Raw genomic sequence first — 14,629 nt, forward strand, 5'->3', positions numbered from 1 at the left:
ATTTATAACAGTAAACGATACAACGTCTACCTGTGGGATAATTGCATCCTAGTAGAATTCTGACATGAGCTTCTAAAACTGTGGGTCATAACTACCAGGGGGAATCACAAAAATGAATGTGGGGGTGGGGGTGGGGTTTGCATCATAAAAAACTTGATAACAATAAAAGATTTTTGAATGTGCAATGGAGTGAATCTGAGGCATTTCTGGCTCCACTCACTTATACTGCATTTCTTAGACTAAAAGTGTTCATGAGTGAAAAGGGTCATGTGTTTGGTTTTTTTTGTTTGTTTGTTTGTTTGGGGGCCATAACCTATGCTCAGGGGTTATTCCTGACTCTGCACTCAGGAATCACTCCTGGAGGTACTTGGGAGACCCTGTGGGGTGCCGGGGATCAAATCCAGGTCAACTGCATGCAAGGCAAGTGCCCTCCCCACTGTACTATCTATCACTTCAGTCCCATGAGTGAAAAAGGAGTCCTGTCTTAATTGTATCTTAAAGGTTTAAGATGCAATTGTGAAAAATGTGTGTTTCAGAAGCAAGTTGGTTCTGTGGTGAAAATCAGCGTGAAAAGTAGTGATCAAGGTCAGTTCTGGAGGAGAGAGTGGACAGGATGTCAAGGAGGGCTGTTTGGGCCCACTCATATTTCAATATCCTCAAAAATCTTCACAGTAGAAGATTTTGGTAGCCTACCTAAACCTAAAAACTAAATTATATAAAATTGTTAAAAAATCTGGGGGGGGGGGGGTGTTATACCTAAATGTACTTAGGGCTTACTCCTGGCTGTGTGCTCAGGGATCATTGCTGAAAGTGCTCAGGGGACGATACATGGTTCTGGGGGCGACCCAGGTCAGCCACGTACAAGACAGGCTCCTTATCTGCTGTACTGTCTGGTCCCATAAACTATATGAAATTCTATATTCAATAGAAACACAACTTCAAAATGTATTCAACTCCAATTTTATTAAAATTTGTCAGCAATTTTGGTAGCAGTACAAAGTCTTTAGCAAAGACCACTGGACACCTCTGACATGAGTTTCTGGTTTTGGTTTGCTGTGGGTTAGAAAAGTACCTGAACTTTTCTAAATCCTCTGCCCTTCATTTCATTACCAAATGGCAATGTGCCTTAAGTTGATCCACAATTGTCTATTATTTATAGCACAGAAATTTGTAAAACAAGATGAGAAAAACAAAATCCACAGATTGAGAAAGTTATTATCTTCAAATATTAATAAGCTAAAAAGAGTATTAAAGACATCTATTTTTAGTCCTCCAAGTAATATGGCAGGCTTTGATGTGTGTGGTTTCTGGGTTTTATTTATAGCTAATCATGGTTCAGAGGCCAAAGAATTTTTCAAAAGCTATTCAAATACACATATTTAAAAAAAACCCAAAAACAAACAAACAAAAAAACCTTCTCGTTGGCATTCTCAGTATGGTTCCAATAGGTCTGAGGATGGAACTAAGAGAACACTTGATTTGGCCCTTAAAATTACAAGTCCCCTCCCGCTTTTTTTCTTCTTTTTTTCTTTTTTTTTGGTATTTAATGAAAATTTTCTGCAGTAATAGCTCAGGGCACTATCTGCTTATTTAATGCCTTAGAATTAGCCTCTGCCTTGTAGCATATCTAAGTAGTGGCGTTTAAGTGTAGTGTATTACTAGAGAGCAAATGGCGACAGGCCTTGTTCACAGCAAAACCTTCAGCGGAACATTAGAGTGAAATCTCAAAGCGTTTCAGGTATATTCAGTTGTTCTCTAGGGATCCTGAAGTTGTCTGGAAGAAAATAGAAAGAACACTGTGTGAGAATGCATGGGACATTTCAGCCCGCTCTCCTGGGGTTCTGTTTAAACAGGGCACAGAAATTCTGTGGTGGGAAAGGGGCCCTGTTTCCTTATTCCTGTGATGAGAATCAGAATCAGAATCAGATAACAAAGCTGAACAGCAATTTCAGAAATTCTGTCCTCATTCATCTCCAAGGTTGTATCTGCATCAGCTTCAAGAGAAGTATTTTCGATCCCTTATGTCCTATTATCTATTTCTGGGCACTGCAATAACTAAAGACCATTTAATCACCATGACCAGTTAAGTTCGCCATAGGTAGAAAATTGTTGTACCATATTCTGTTAGTTGTTTCATTAATTTTAAGTGGAAACACTTATTCCTTAAGTAGGAACATAGTGCTATAGTCTTCTCTCATTTATTCATGGCTTAAATAGCATTACTACTCAAAGAAAAGGCAACTTGACTGTAAAGGCATGTGAGTTTCTTCATGCATCCAGAATCATGTCTCCACTTCGTACAGGTTAATTTGTAAGTTATCTGTATTGCAAATAAGACTTTTAAACATTCAATCACTATACTATCAGTTGTATCAATAGTAGAACTTTCATATTACTTAATTAATAAATGAGGATAAAACATTTTCTTTAGGAATTGGCATATACTTTGAAGTTTCTCAATAAACAGTTATATCTAATCTAGGAGCTACTTTAAAAAAAAATTGAAGATATAGCCTCCAAAGCTAAAGATGAAGGACATAATAGGCCTTTTCCTCAAGAAAAGTTTTCTCTTGTTCAATTCAAGAATATTTAAAATATAGGATATTCAAAAAATGAAAAATCAACGCATGTAAGGTAATGCTGTGAATGCTCAAAGCATTTTAAACCAGGAGAGAGCAATTATACTTACAAATGGAGTCCTTGTTCCAAATTTGCTGTGGAAAGTCATGGCGACTTTATTTTTATGTCCTGTTCTTTGATCAAAGGCATGACACGTATCAAAAGGCGGACTGTACAAGTGAAGGCTCACGGCAGGTTCTGTATGACTGATATTTTCTACCCGGTGTAAGCCAATAGAATCTAAACAACATCCAGGAGGAAAAAACAGATGAAGGAGCTTAGTTGGTAAATTTAGGTCAAACCGGAATTATTCATCTAAGAGGGTAACTTAGCTGTGGAAACATGGGGAAGTAATAGCATTAGAATTCATTTTAATTGATTGATTGATTTATTCTTTTTTGTTTATTTGCTTGCCACACCTGGAGGTGCTCAGGGATTACTCCTGGCTTTGTACTCAGAGCTTACTCCTGGCAGTATTGGCGGGGGTGGGTGTGGGGTGGGGGTGTGTGTGAAGGGGTAGGGAACCACATGGGGTTCCAGGGATTGACCCCAGATAGACTGCAAGCTAGGCAAACACTTTACCCATTGTACTATTGCTCCAGGCCTAGAGTTAGAATCTCCAACTAAAGTCAGTAATTGGTTTGCATGCTCCTCTTTCCTGAAAACCCCTGACAATTGCAGCAAGAGGACACAAAAAAGGCATTCACATACAAAAATCAAAATGAGAAATAGAGAAAACATCCACCAAAGTTTGAAAGCCTGAAAGTAGAAGAATGGTTTTGCAGAGGAGACAAAGCTAAATCTGAAACCACTCAAGGGAACGGTCAAGAAATAACCTGAGATTTGTATCTCAGAATTTGGCAGCTGCAGTTACTTCTGAAAATGAAAGTGAAGACAGGCCTAAAAACACTAGAAAGGGCTTGCTGAAATCCTCTGACGAGAAGAAATTCAAATTCTTCTCATCACTTTTGTTTCAGCTTCTCCCTGTCTGCTTCTCTCAGTAGAAATCTGAGATCTGTTCTCTAAAAAACAAACAAACAAACAAACAATGGTGAACTTCGGACTGGTGAATCCCAGGAGGAAAACAATGGGCATTTTCACAGGAATGATAAGTTCTCTTCTTTCTTTACCATCTAGATGCCGGAACACTGTCATATAGAAACTGATCTCTCACAGGAGACAGAAATTCTCTGGAAATATGAGAAGTTTAAGAGAAGAGCTCTGGAGATTATTGTCACTGTCACTGGGTTTCTGGTCCAAAGAAAAAGCTCTGCTAGAATATCTTAGAATGAAGCCTAGTAGGCAAATACCATCCATGTGTTTAGAGCTACCAATGAACTTTTCTTTGGCCCAGCTTTTTTTTTTTTTCTTTTTGGCTCACACCTGGCATTGCACAGGGGTTACTCCTGGTTCTGCACTCAGGAATTACTCCTGGAGGTGCTCATCATTTGGGATGCTGGGAATCGAACCCAGGTCAGCCGCGTGCAAGGCAAACACCCTACCCACTGTGCTATCGCTCCAGCCCCTGGCCCAGGTTTTTAAATATTTTCACACAGCCAAAGTCACTAGATATTTGAGCAATGTGTCTAATAAGGAAGACAGAGAAAGGCCAAAACTTTAAACAAAAAAGTCACTGGAAACTGACAATAATTCAGATTTTTTTAATAAAGCAAAACAAAAAAGTCATTAATATATGTCTCAGAGAGGTAAGAGAAAATAATAATAAGAATTAAAGAAATCACTGGGAATAAAAAGGTGAAAGCAGAAAGAAAAAAACAACCCAAAAAACTAAAGACAAGAAAATCCGAGGAAGACTCAAAGAAAAAAGAGGGCTGGAGAGATGGCACAAAGGTATGCAGCTCTGCAGGCAGGAAGCCTGGTTTGATCCTTGGCACCTCATGGTTATTCCCTAGCCCCAATTCAGACCTGGTATAACCCCTAAATTAAATTGGAGGAGGAGGAGGAGGAGGAGGAGGAGAAGGAGGAGGAGGAGGAGGAGGAGGAGGAGGAGAGGAAGAGGGAGAGGGAGAGGGAGAGGAGAGGGAGAAGAGGGAGAGGGAGGGGGAGGGGGAGAGAGGGGGAGGAGGAGGAGGAGGAGGAGGAGGAGGAGGAGGAGGAGAAGAAGAAGAAGAAGAAGAAGAAGAAGAAGAAGAAGAAGAAGAAGAAGAAGAAGAAGAAGAAGAAGAAGAAGAAGAAGAACAACAACAACAACAACAACAACAACAACAACAAGAAACTCCTGCTAATGCTCAGGGGACCATATGGGATGCCAGGAATCAAATTGGGGTTGGCCTCATGAAAAGCAGATGCCCTACCCTCTGCACTATTGCTATGGCTCCCAGAAAATATTTTTTAAAAATTAGACCAGTTCAGGAGGTTTAAATATCAAAGCAATAGAAGTTTCATAAACAGATGAACCAAAATATACTTGAAATATCTTGAAAATCTAAACTTTGAAGGGCACACATTTCCAGGTGGGGAAAACCCAATGATGTCCCCATAAATGAATAATAGTGATGAAACAAGGTTGGTTACTTGTTATATGAGGAGCAAAGACGCCCACAATATGCCAAAAGTTTCTTGAAAAAACTAGGATTCATAGAAACATTCAAGAATCAGAATGGTGGGGCCAGAGACAGTACAGCACTCAGGGAACTTGTCTTGCATATGATTGACCCAAGGGGGCGGGAGTTCAATCCTCCCACCCCATATGGTTCCTGAAGTCCCACCAGGAATGATCCTTGAGCTCAGAGCCAGCACCACCAAGTATGGCCCAGAAATAACAACAACAAATCAGAAAAGTTTAAAAAAGGTCTTTCAATAAGAAGAATGGAATCTAAAAGACAAAGAATGTTCTTCATAGTTCTGAGAGGGGACATATGCCACATTATAAGTCCATATCCAACTAAAGTATCAATCATGTTAATAATGATTTAACATAGAGATTTTTAGGGAGTAGGTCTTGGAGATTTACCTTCCACAAGCCTTTTCTCACAGAGGTATTATAGGACATGCTCCACCCAAATAAGAACAAAGACCATGAACGAAGCAAACATGAAATCAGGAATCAGGATCAGAGCAGCAACAGGAAGGAGCTGAGAGAAGTGTTGGTGACGTGAGGAACATGAGCTGAGCTATGACCGAAGCACTCAGAACACACAGACAAGGCCCTGGGGAAGGGGTCTTCAGGAGAGATAATACCCAAGATGTACACAATACGTTGAGAAGAATTTTATACAGGTAGAAGTCTGAGGAATAACAAAGGAATACAGGCTGGGGGTATAGGTTCATGGGAGAGCACCCGCCTCAGGTTAATCTTGTAAGAGTGTGCTGGTGACTGTTGCCCGTTTGAGAGTGAGGCTTGTACGCACCCTGCTCTTGGCTTTGGTCACTCACTTATCCTGCCTGTTTGTCCCCTCCAGTGTTCTACAGAGACCAAGATGAACTAACCTACCCTTTATGATCTTATCTAGGACTCAAGTGAAAGTCATGGATCTGAAAGACTTTTGGTTTAACTGTGAGTTAGCACAGGTCACAAACTTGTTCTTAGAAATCTGATGTGCACTTTCTCTCTCTCCTCTCTTTCTCTCCATATGTGTGTATGTGTGTGTGTGTGTGCGCGCGCATGTGTGTGTGTAGTGTGTGTATACATATCTATATATAACTTTCAATAAAGAGTCTCCTGCTACATAAAAAACAAGCACCGTGTACATAGCTGACCCAGGTTTGATCTCCAGCATCACATACGGTTCCCTGAGCACAAAGCCAGGAATAAACCCTGAGCACCAACTTGGGCGTGACCCTCAAACCAAACAATAACAAAACAAAAACAACAAAAGAAACCCCCACAAACATAAACACCTTTGTAAGATCTTTATAAATGACTTTCATTCATCCTCACCCTTGTTTTGTGCTGGGGGGTCACCTGGGCTACCATCTGACCTTGCCAGAGGGGCCATGCAGTGCTGAGGAGCAAATTCAGGGCTCGAGTCTGCAAAGCTTGTGCTCTATCCTTTTTAGTTCTCTTCCTGATACATTACTTGGATTTTTTTCTTTTTTGCCTTCTTAGGTTACTCCTGGCAGGGCTGGTGGACCGTGATGATGCTAGGGATCAAGCCCAGAGCTACTGCAGGAAAAGCATGTGCTTCTGCCCTTTGAGGCATCTCCTTTGCCTATGCTTGCATTCTTTTCCTGTCCTGGTTTGTTTTTATTTAGGCTCTTGAACCACACCAGTGATGCTCAAGCTACACCCACATCTGTGGGGTCTTACCCAAGGTGCCTGGGGTGGAGAGGAATGCAATGCTAGGGCATGACTAGCATTCTACATTTAGTCAACAAATCCCATTTTTGGCCAAGTATCAAAGTGTGCTGGACTTACAAGATATAATAAGAAGATCCTGCTTTGCCAGAAAAATCTCTAAAATTTTACTTTATATAAGTGGAACAGAAGCATCCCGATGGAGACTCTGGGCTTTGTAATCAAATTGCTTTGCTCAAATCCAGGCTGCCACTTAAAAGTTGAAAGGCCTTGGGTCAGCAAGTTAACCTTCCTATGTTATGGCAACCTCACTTGTAAATGGGAATTAAAAATGTCCTACATAACTTTTGATGACCCTCTTGGAAACTTATTAACCCTCTTAGGAATATAAATGTTAATTGCTACCTCCTCCTGAAAAGCATTTGGTTCTCCCATATTACATTTAGGGCCAAGAATGAATTCTTGGTATCTAGGTGTCAGAGATGTGGATGAAGACGAAAAGCACATGCCTGCCATGTCTGAGGCCTTTGGCTGGATCCCCAGCATCACATGGCACTCCAAGCATGGCAGTGAGGATTCTTGTAATAATCAATAACAAAAAAGGATAAAAATAAGCACATCTATAAATCATTGTTAATCAGTGTGCTTTATAAAGTTTACCATGACAATACTCTCACGTGCTGGGTGCAGTTTAGAAAAACAGGGACTAGCAAGAATTCTTAATTACTTCCAGAACATTTCTTTACATTTTCTAATACAGAGTCTAATATTTCCAAGTTGACCTCATTATATTTATTTAAAGGATTTTGCTTATGGAAATTCATACTCAATTCTCATGTGCGAAGACTTGGCAGGTAAATAACTTTCCATTGCAAGCATATGTTGCTAGTGATTCCAATAAAGATACAAAGGCTTAAAAGTTAAACCCCCAGAGTTTTTTAGGTTACTTCTCAAATATTTGAAATACTGACTCAATGACCCTAATTTGACTGCACATGTATAAGCAATCAATATTCCGGGTAGGAAAAACCCTGCATCTCTACTTGCCCTTGGGAAAGGGTATCAATCAATATTACCGTTGATGTAGGCACACTGGTTTTCCCTCAAGACTCGTTCTGATTTCTTGATCATCTCATTGGGTTTTTTGTCAGGCCAGGCAAACAATGTCTCCTTTAGATTTCCCTGGAGCATCTTCAGGAAGCAGTGGGAGTCGGTGTGATCATGGATACTGCTACAGAGACACAAAGAGACAAATGGAGCTCAGTGAGGGTCCAGGACCCAGAGAGGGGAATGGTCAGCCTAAAGTTGTACACTGTCAACAGGACACCTGCGAGTCCCTAATTATTAAGTAAAGTAAAGTAAAGGCCCTCCCGTTGATCATCGATTTGCTCGAGCGGGCCCAGTAACTTCTCCATTGGAGACTTTGTTACTGTGTCTGGCATATCGAATACTCTCGGTAGCTTGCCGGGCTCTCCGAGAGGGGCGGAGGAATCGAACTCGGGTCGGCCATGTTGGCTGCACATAAGGCAGCCGCCCTACCCGCTGTGCTATCGCTCCAGCCCAAATTATTATAGTTGGATTTATAGTTCACTTGTAGTGAACTCATTCACTTATAGTTCATCATTGTTTAGGGCAAAAATGAAGTGTTTTTCACATCAACATATATCAGAGATGTATAAGATAGTTGCATGCAAACCTCTATTAGTACTGTAGCACTGTCCTCCTATTGTTCATCGGTTTGCTCGCGCGGGCCCAGTAACGTCTCCATTGTGAGACTTGTTGTTACTGTGTTTGGTATATCCAATACGTCCCAGGTAGCTTGCCAGGCTTTGCCGTGTAGGTGAAATACTCTCGGTAGCTTGCCGGGCTCTCCGAGAGGGGCAAAGGAATTGAACCCAGCTCGGCCGGGCGAGCAGTTTGCATGACAAACACCCTACCCACTGTGCTATCACTCCAGCCCTCTATTAGAAAACAGTTAATTTTTCTTAAACTTCTTTGATACTCCTTTGTTAATAGACAAAGCAGCAACCTCTTTTTCTTCTCTAAGATACAACTTTTATTTTATTTTGTTTGGGGTGTCACACTGGAGGTGCTCAGGGCTTAGCCCTGGCTTTGTGTTCAGGGGTTACTCCGGGTGAAGCTTGAGGAACCATGTAAGGTGTCAGAAATTGACTGGCATTAGCTGAGTGCCAGGCAGATGCCTTACTTGCTGTACTATCTCTCTGGCTCCAAGATACAGTTTTTAATAAATTCAGTTAAACTGGGCTAGAACTTGATTACAAAAACAGACTAGAAAAGAATGTTAGAAAGGATAAAGATAACCATTATAATTATTTCAGCCTACTGGATGTGCTTTACATTTAGTTCTCTTTTTCTCATACTTCCCTCCACCCCCTTATTTTGGGAGAGAAAGGTGTGTATTTTCAGTCCACATTCCACTATAAAGTATAGATAAGTTCAACATTTTGTAAATTTTGAGTATTTCATCTGAGATTATCTTCCAACACTGTGTGAGAAACCATATTGGATTTGGGGAAATGCCTTATATTCATGTAATTTTAGTATAAATACTATTTAAATCCATTGAGTAGTTGTATAGTTGACAAAAATATTAGAGATATCAGCTATTGGCATCTGTTTCATGTTAAATTCTATAGACCTTTATTATATATTATAAGAGGAACTTTCCAAAATCCAGAGTCCTATTATACTCCTGCCATATAAATGTTTTAAAAGATTCAGAGAAGGGCTGAGGAGAAAGTTTAAAGGAGGCAGCACAAGTGTTGCATGTATAAGAACCTGAATTTATTCCTCATTACCAAGCAATGCTGTGGAGGCTGATCTACATTTTGTTTTTGAGAGAGAGAATGAATAAAAATAACTCCATAATACATGATAAAATAAATGTGCTCTACAGACATAACTTTGCAAACATTTATACATTCATGATTCCTTTCTCCTATCAAAAATGGATCTGGATTATTGTTTTTGCCACACTCAAAGTTCTGATGAATAGCTCAAAAAAGACAGCAATATCCAGTTGGTAAAAAGAATTGCTAACCAACTAAGAAAAAAATTGAGGAATTACAAGTCAAAGGATCTCTTTTAGTTTAAGTTGTATATCTGAAATATATATATATATAAAAAAAAACAATTAGAAGGAGAAAGAAATTTTCTCAGTTTATAAATTGCTTTTCTGGCTCCAAATCTGGAGACCTTGGTCTTTGGTCCCAGAATTGTTTACACAATTCAAAGCACCACAAAGGCCAAGGGTTAGCACAAACCTATATAAAGTTTAACCCTAGAAAAAACAAAGAGAAATTGAGTTAAACTGATTAGTTTCCTCCTTGGATTTACTACTCATTTGGAGAGCTAGTTTTGATATGCTTGGATTATGCCTAAATCAATGGAACTAATTCCTTGAGAATTTGGGAGGGCATTAAGAAACTTCATGAACAAATATTTACAAAATAAGATTTTTGGGGTTCCTAATTCTTGTGACCAGTATGACACTGTATATTTTTATAAACTGGAATAGATATTCTGGAGGGGAGGAAGAGGGTGTTGGGAAACAGTAAACAAAGAGCTGGATTACCTGCCATGTCCTTCACCCCAACACAGAATCATAAGGTTAAATTTTCCATTTCCTTGATCCACAAGGTTTCGGGTATATCTAAAAAGAATATTCAGAAGTTTAAAAGTTAGTTGATAAAACCAGAACAGGGGAAAAGCAAGTGTCACAAAGTATCTTTCTTTCACCAATGTTTCTATTTCTAAGTAAAGATGAATGTGGTTTTCTAATTAAAAATAAAATCTGGTACAAATGAAAATAAAGACTTCTTTGAAAAGTTTAGTTTGGACGTTTTTATAAGTTGAATCACCACATTTTAAGATACTCAGCTTCTGGCCGAGGATGTGGCTCAGTGGCAGAGTACATGCTGTGTAGACATGAGACTTTGGTCTGGATCCCTGACATCCCACCTCCCCACACCAAGAAAACAAAAACACAAACCCCAACCAAAAGATAAGAATGCTCAGTTTTAATTAATGATTTAGAGTAAGAGAAAACACAAACCCCACAAATTCCTTGATTCTTATGAGACTGGCTCAAACTGATAAGAAGAATAAGTTTCTCATAGAAGGTCCTTGCAAAGTGCATTACTCTATGCAAGAATATTTCTTTTGTTTTTCTTTCACGTCACGTAGCTAAACTACAACAGTGAGTTTTCATTAAATAATTTCCAGAATCCCCCAGTTTCGTTAAATCCCAAGCACAAATCACATTCAAAAGACTCATAATCGGAACCGGAGTGATAGTACAGCAGGTAGGACATTTGCCTTGTACATGGCCAACCTGTGTTTGATCCCTGGCATCCCATAGGGTCCCCTGAGCACTACAAGGAGTAATTCCTGAGTGCTGAGCCAGAGGTAACTCCTGAGGATCACTGGGTGTGACCCAAAAAAGCAAAAAAAAAAAATACTCATAATGAAAAGTCACATAATACGTAAGCCTTTAAGTAAGGAGAAAGTGATAATTTGCAAAGTAAAACAACTATAACCATGCCATCAGGAAAAAAATCCATTTTAAAGTTTATATTGGTCCAAGAGGAAAAATTTACACCATTATAATCAACACAATTCAGATAATGAAGAATTTAATTTAGGAACTTTTTTTTAATTTTAAAGAATTTTTAGGAATATTGATGCTGTTTTTGGGTTAATGTTTGATGACACGGTCATCTATTTAATTTTTACAAATTATTAAAAATGCTTTATGTCAGATATTGAGCCCAGATATTGGACCTTCTTAGGGCCTCTACTCTCCTAAATTTCAGTCAGGATCTCTGAGACTGGAGTTGTAAGTTCTTTTTTGATGCCAGCCTTCCATGCTTTGTAGGCCCCTCTCACCTCGGACCCCAAGGGGCTATGTTTTCAATTTCACGATAAATTCACTTTCCATTCCAGAGCCCTCTCTTCTTCCTCCACCACTCTTAAATTTACCCCTCTTACTTCTCTGGGGTTTCATCCAGGAAATTGTCTCAGACCCACACTGAAACTTAAACTCTCTTTTGGTTCTTTAGCATTGGTCTTCCCAAGACCAGAGGTCAGATCCTTCATAGCTAGGACTCCATTCTTTGAAAATCACATTATCAAACTGATCTCTGTTCTTCCACCTCCTTCCCTTCCTACTTCACCAACTGCTCAGTCAGAATTGCACCCATATTCCTGTTATCCCTCAGATTCCTATGGAATAGAAGAGCCCAAGTGATTGCAATTCAAAAGATTTATGGCTGCTAACATGTCCTTAGAAAACACTCTTGTTCTAGAATAAGATCCTCTACATGCCAGCCTCTATTAATTTCACTTGGCCAATTATCCAGGGAGAGGAAAACCCAATGTATCTGCAGAGTTTTGTAGTGGTCGTAGAGTATAGGCTCTAGAATAATCATGCTCTGTTGAATCCATGTGCTCAAGATTTTTTTTTTTTGCTTTACTTTTTTAAAAAAATTTTTATTAGTGGCACACCATAAGGTACAGTTGTAGACTTACAATTTTTTGTGCTTGGTTTTCAGTTATACAATGATCGAGTACCCATGCCTCCACCAGTGCCCATTCTCCACCCCCAATAATCCCAGTATCCCTGAGTTATTGTTAAACTGATTAACATTGTGTTCAAGATTTGATAGAAGATCTCTTAGATGGAGGTTATAAGGTAACTCAAGTTTTTATTGCCTGTAAGATAAGGGGAAGAATGGTACCTATCTCAAGCACTATTGTGAGGTAAATGCATTAATACTTGTGCAGAAGAGTTACTGGTCCACAAGAAGTCCTGAATAGTCTGGAACTAATAGCACCAAATTCAAAATTATACCTCTGTGACTTTAGTGAATGTCACCAAAGGAACTAGCCAAGAATTGATTGGAACAAAGGAATTTCTAGCAGATACTTGCAAGTGGAAGATAAGATCTAAAGACGCTTCTGTTTTAAAATTTCAGAACCAAACATAGGTTAAAATAACCTAATGCAATTAAGTCTGATAAAACATTGTCTTGAGGGAAAGTGACTAGATGAAAGTGGTTCCAAACAAACCTTAACCCTTTCTTTAAAAAAAAAAAAATCTTTTCCGTTCCCTTTTATGATAGGGATTGAACCCAGGACTTCACAGTAGCAGGACAAGTGTTTGACCGCTTTTTCCCGGACCCACTTCTCTTTCTTTGCCCTTTGGGAAAGATACTCACCCTTTGGGGTGATTCGATTATATTTTTGCCCTGAAGGATTGTAGGGATGCGCTTTTTTCACTTTTGCACCCAGCCTAATCAGAGTTCCACGCACAGCAGACACACAGTCCGGGCACCTCTGAGATGGCGCGGTCTTCCAGACCCCTTTTCGAACAAAGGATCCGAAAAACCAAACCGCTTTAACAGGGGCTGAAAGAGGGATGGGGGTTTTAACTGGTGAACCTAACAGTGGATTTAAGTAAGCCCACTGGAAGTTGAAACGAAGGGGACACCATAGAAAGAAAAATGACTAGCTGCCCCCTACTGGGAGGTGCCAGGTGGCCACGGACTTCTCCCGGCGGCTGGTGGGGATCGCTCCTGCGGGCACCGCCCGTTCTGAGCGCGGCGGGCGGACAGGACTCTGCGCGTCCCGGGCCACCCGGCCTCCGCGCAGCGCCGCGTGCTATCGATCGCCGCTGGAGAAAGGGCTCTGCATCGGAGCCCGCGAGCACGAGTGGCTTTTTGGAGGAGAGAACAGCCAAGTTTTCCGCGGCTCGGTGGCCTCCCAGAGCGGAGCCTGCCGCGGTCCTTGCGAACACCGTGTTGCAGCCCGAAGCTCGGAGCAAACGATCCCGCTGCAAGCCCGAAGCTCGGAGCGCCCCGGAGCCAAACGCAGCGGCTAGGGCAGAAACAAACGCGGCTTTGCGAGTCCAGGCAGGGTGGGCGCGGCGCGACTGGGGTCTCTCTGCAAAAGCCCAGAGCTGCTCTCCGCTTCCCCCCACCCCCTCGCTATTCCGCCGCTGGTGCAGCGACTCGGAGGCCTGCACGCACCCACCCGCGGATCCTCGCGGCGCGGGGCTTCGTGCACGCTCACCTGTACTGGTCGAACTTGGCGTACTTTGCCCACTCGGCGGGGTCGCTCTCATAAGCTTCCATGACGGCCTGCACCTCCTCCACATTGATCTCCTCGCTCGCGAAGAGCTGATGGAGGATGCGGATGAGATCCGCGAGGGTCTTGGGCTTGAGCACCTCGGTCTGCTCCATCTCTGGCTGCAGGCGCGTCTCCCTGCTGGCTGGGCAGCGGCGGCGGGGCCGACACGAGGGTCCCAGCAGCCGGCTAAGCTACACGCACACCCTGCACGCCCGCACGCGCTGGCACCCACGGACCCGCACTGGCCGTCGGGGGACAAAGAGGCCAGAAGCCCTCGCCCAGATCTCAGGAGAAAAACCCCTCTTGGCAGCGCGGCGAATCTGGGCCGGCTGGGAAACGCGCCGTGCACACAAATCAGGACCTCGCTGACGGCTTCAGCCTCCCGGGCCCTTTTTTAAGCTCTCTGGTGTCAGCGGGACTGTACCACCGCCCCTCGGAGGGTGGGGAGAGGCGGGCAGAGACCTGGGAATCGCGGCGGAGGCGGCGACAGCTTGCGGGAGCGGCCCACGCCCGCCGCCCCCGCGCGCGGCGCGACCCTGCCCCTCGCCCGCCGCGTTCTCTCCAGGATTCGAGCAGGGACCGGGGCTCCGCGCCACCTCTGCA

The 14,629-nt window shown here is 42.1% G+C and overlaps 1 protein-coding gene across 1 annotated transcript; it reads right to left on the reverse strand.

Moving 5' to 3' along the window:
* Positions 1–944: 944 nt before the first annotated feature.
* CDO1 (cysteine dioxygenase type 1) lies at positions 945–14,402 on the reverse strand. The gene is made up of 5 exons (XM_056124688.1): positions 13,970–14,402; positions 10,473–10,550; positions 7,954–8,108; positions 2,690–2,859; positions 945–1,774 (listed from the first exon to the last, which is right to left on the reverse strand). The coding sequence occupies exons 1-5, from the start codon at positions 14,137–14,139 to the stop codon at positions 1,745–1,747; spliced, it is 603 nt and encodes a 200-aa protein (XP_055980663.1). The 5' UTR covers positions 14,140–14,402; the 3' UTR covers positions 945–1,744.
* Positions 14,403–14,629: the final 227 nt, after the last annotated feature.

This window comes from Sorex fumeus, unplaced genomic scaffold (genome assembly GCF_029834395.1).
Source record: "Sorex fumeus unplaced genomic scaffold, SorFum_2.1 ptg000051l, whole genome shotgun sequence".
Taxonomy (NCBI): domain Eukaryota; kingdom Metazoa; phylum Chordata; class Mammalia; order Eulipotyphla; family Soricidae; genus Sorex; species Sorex fumeus.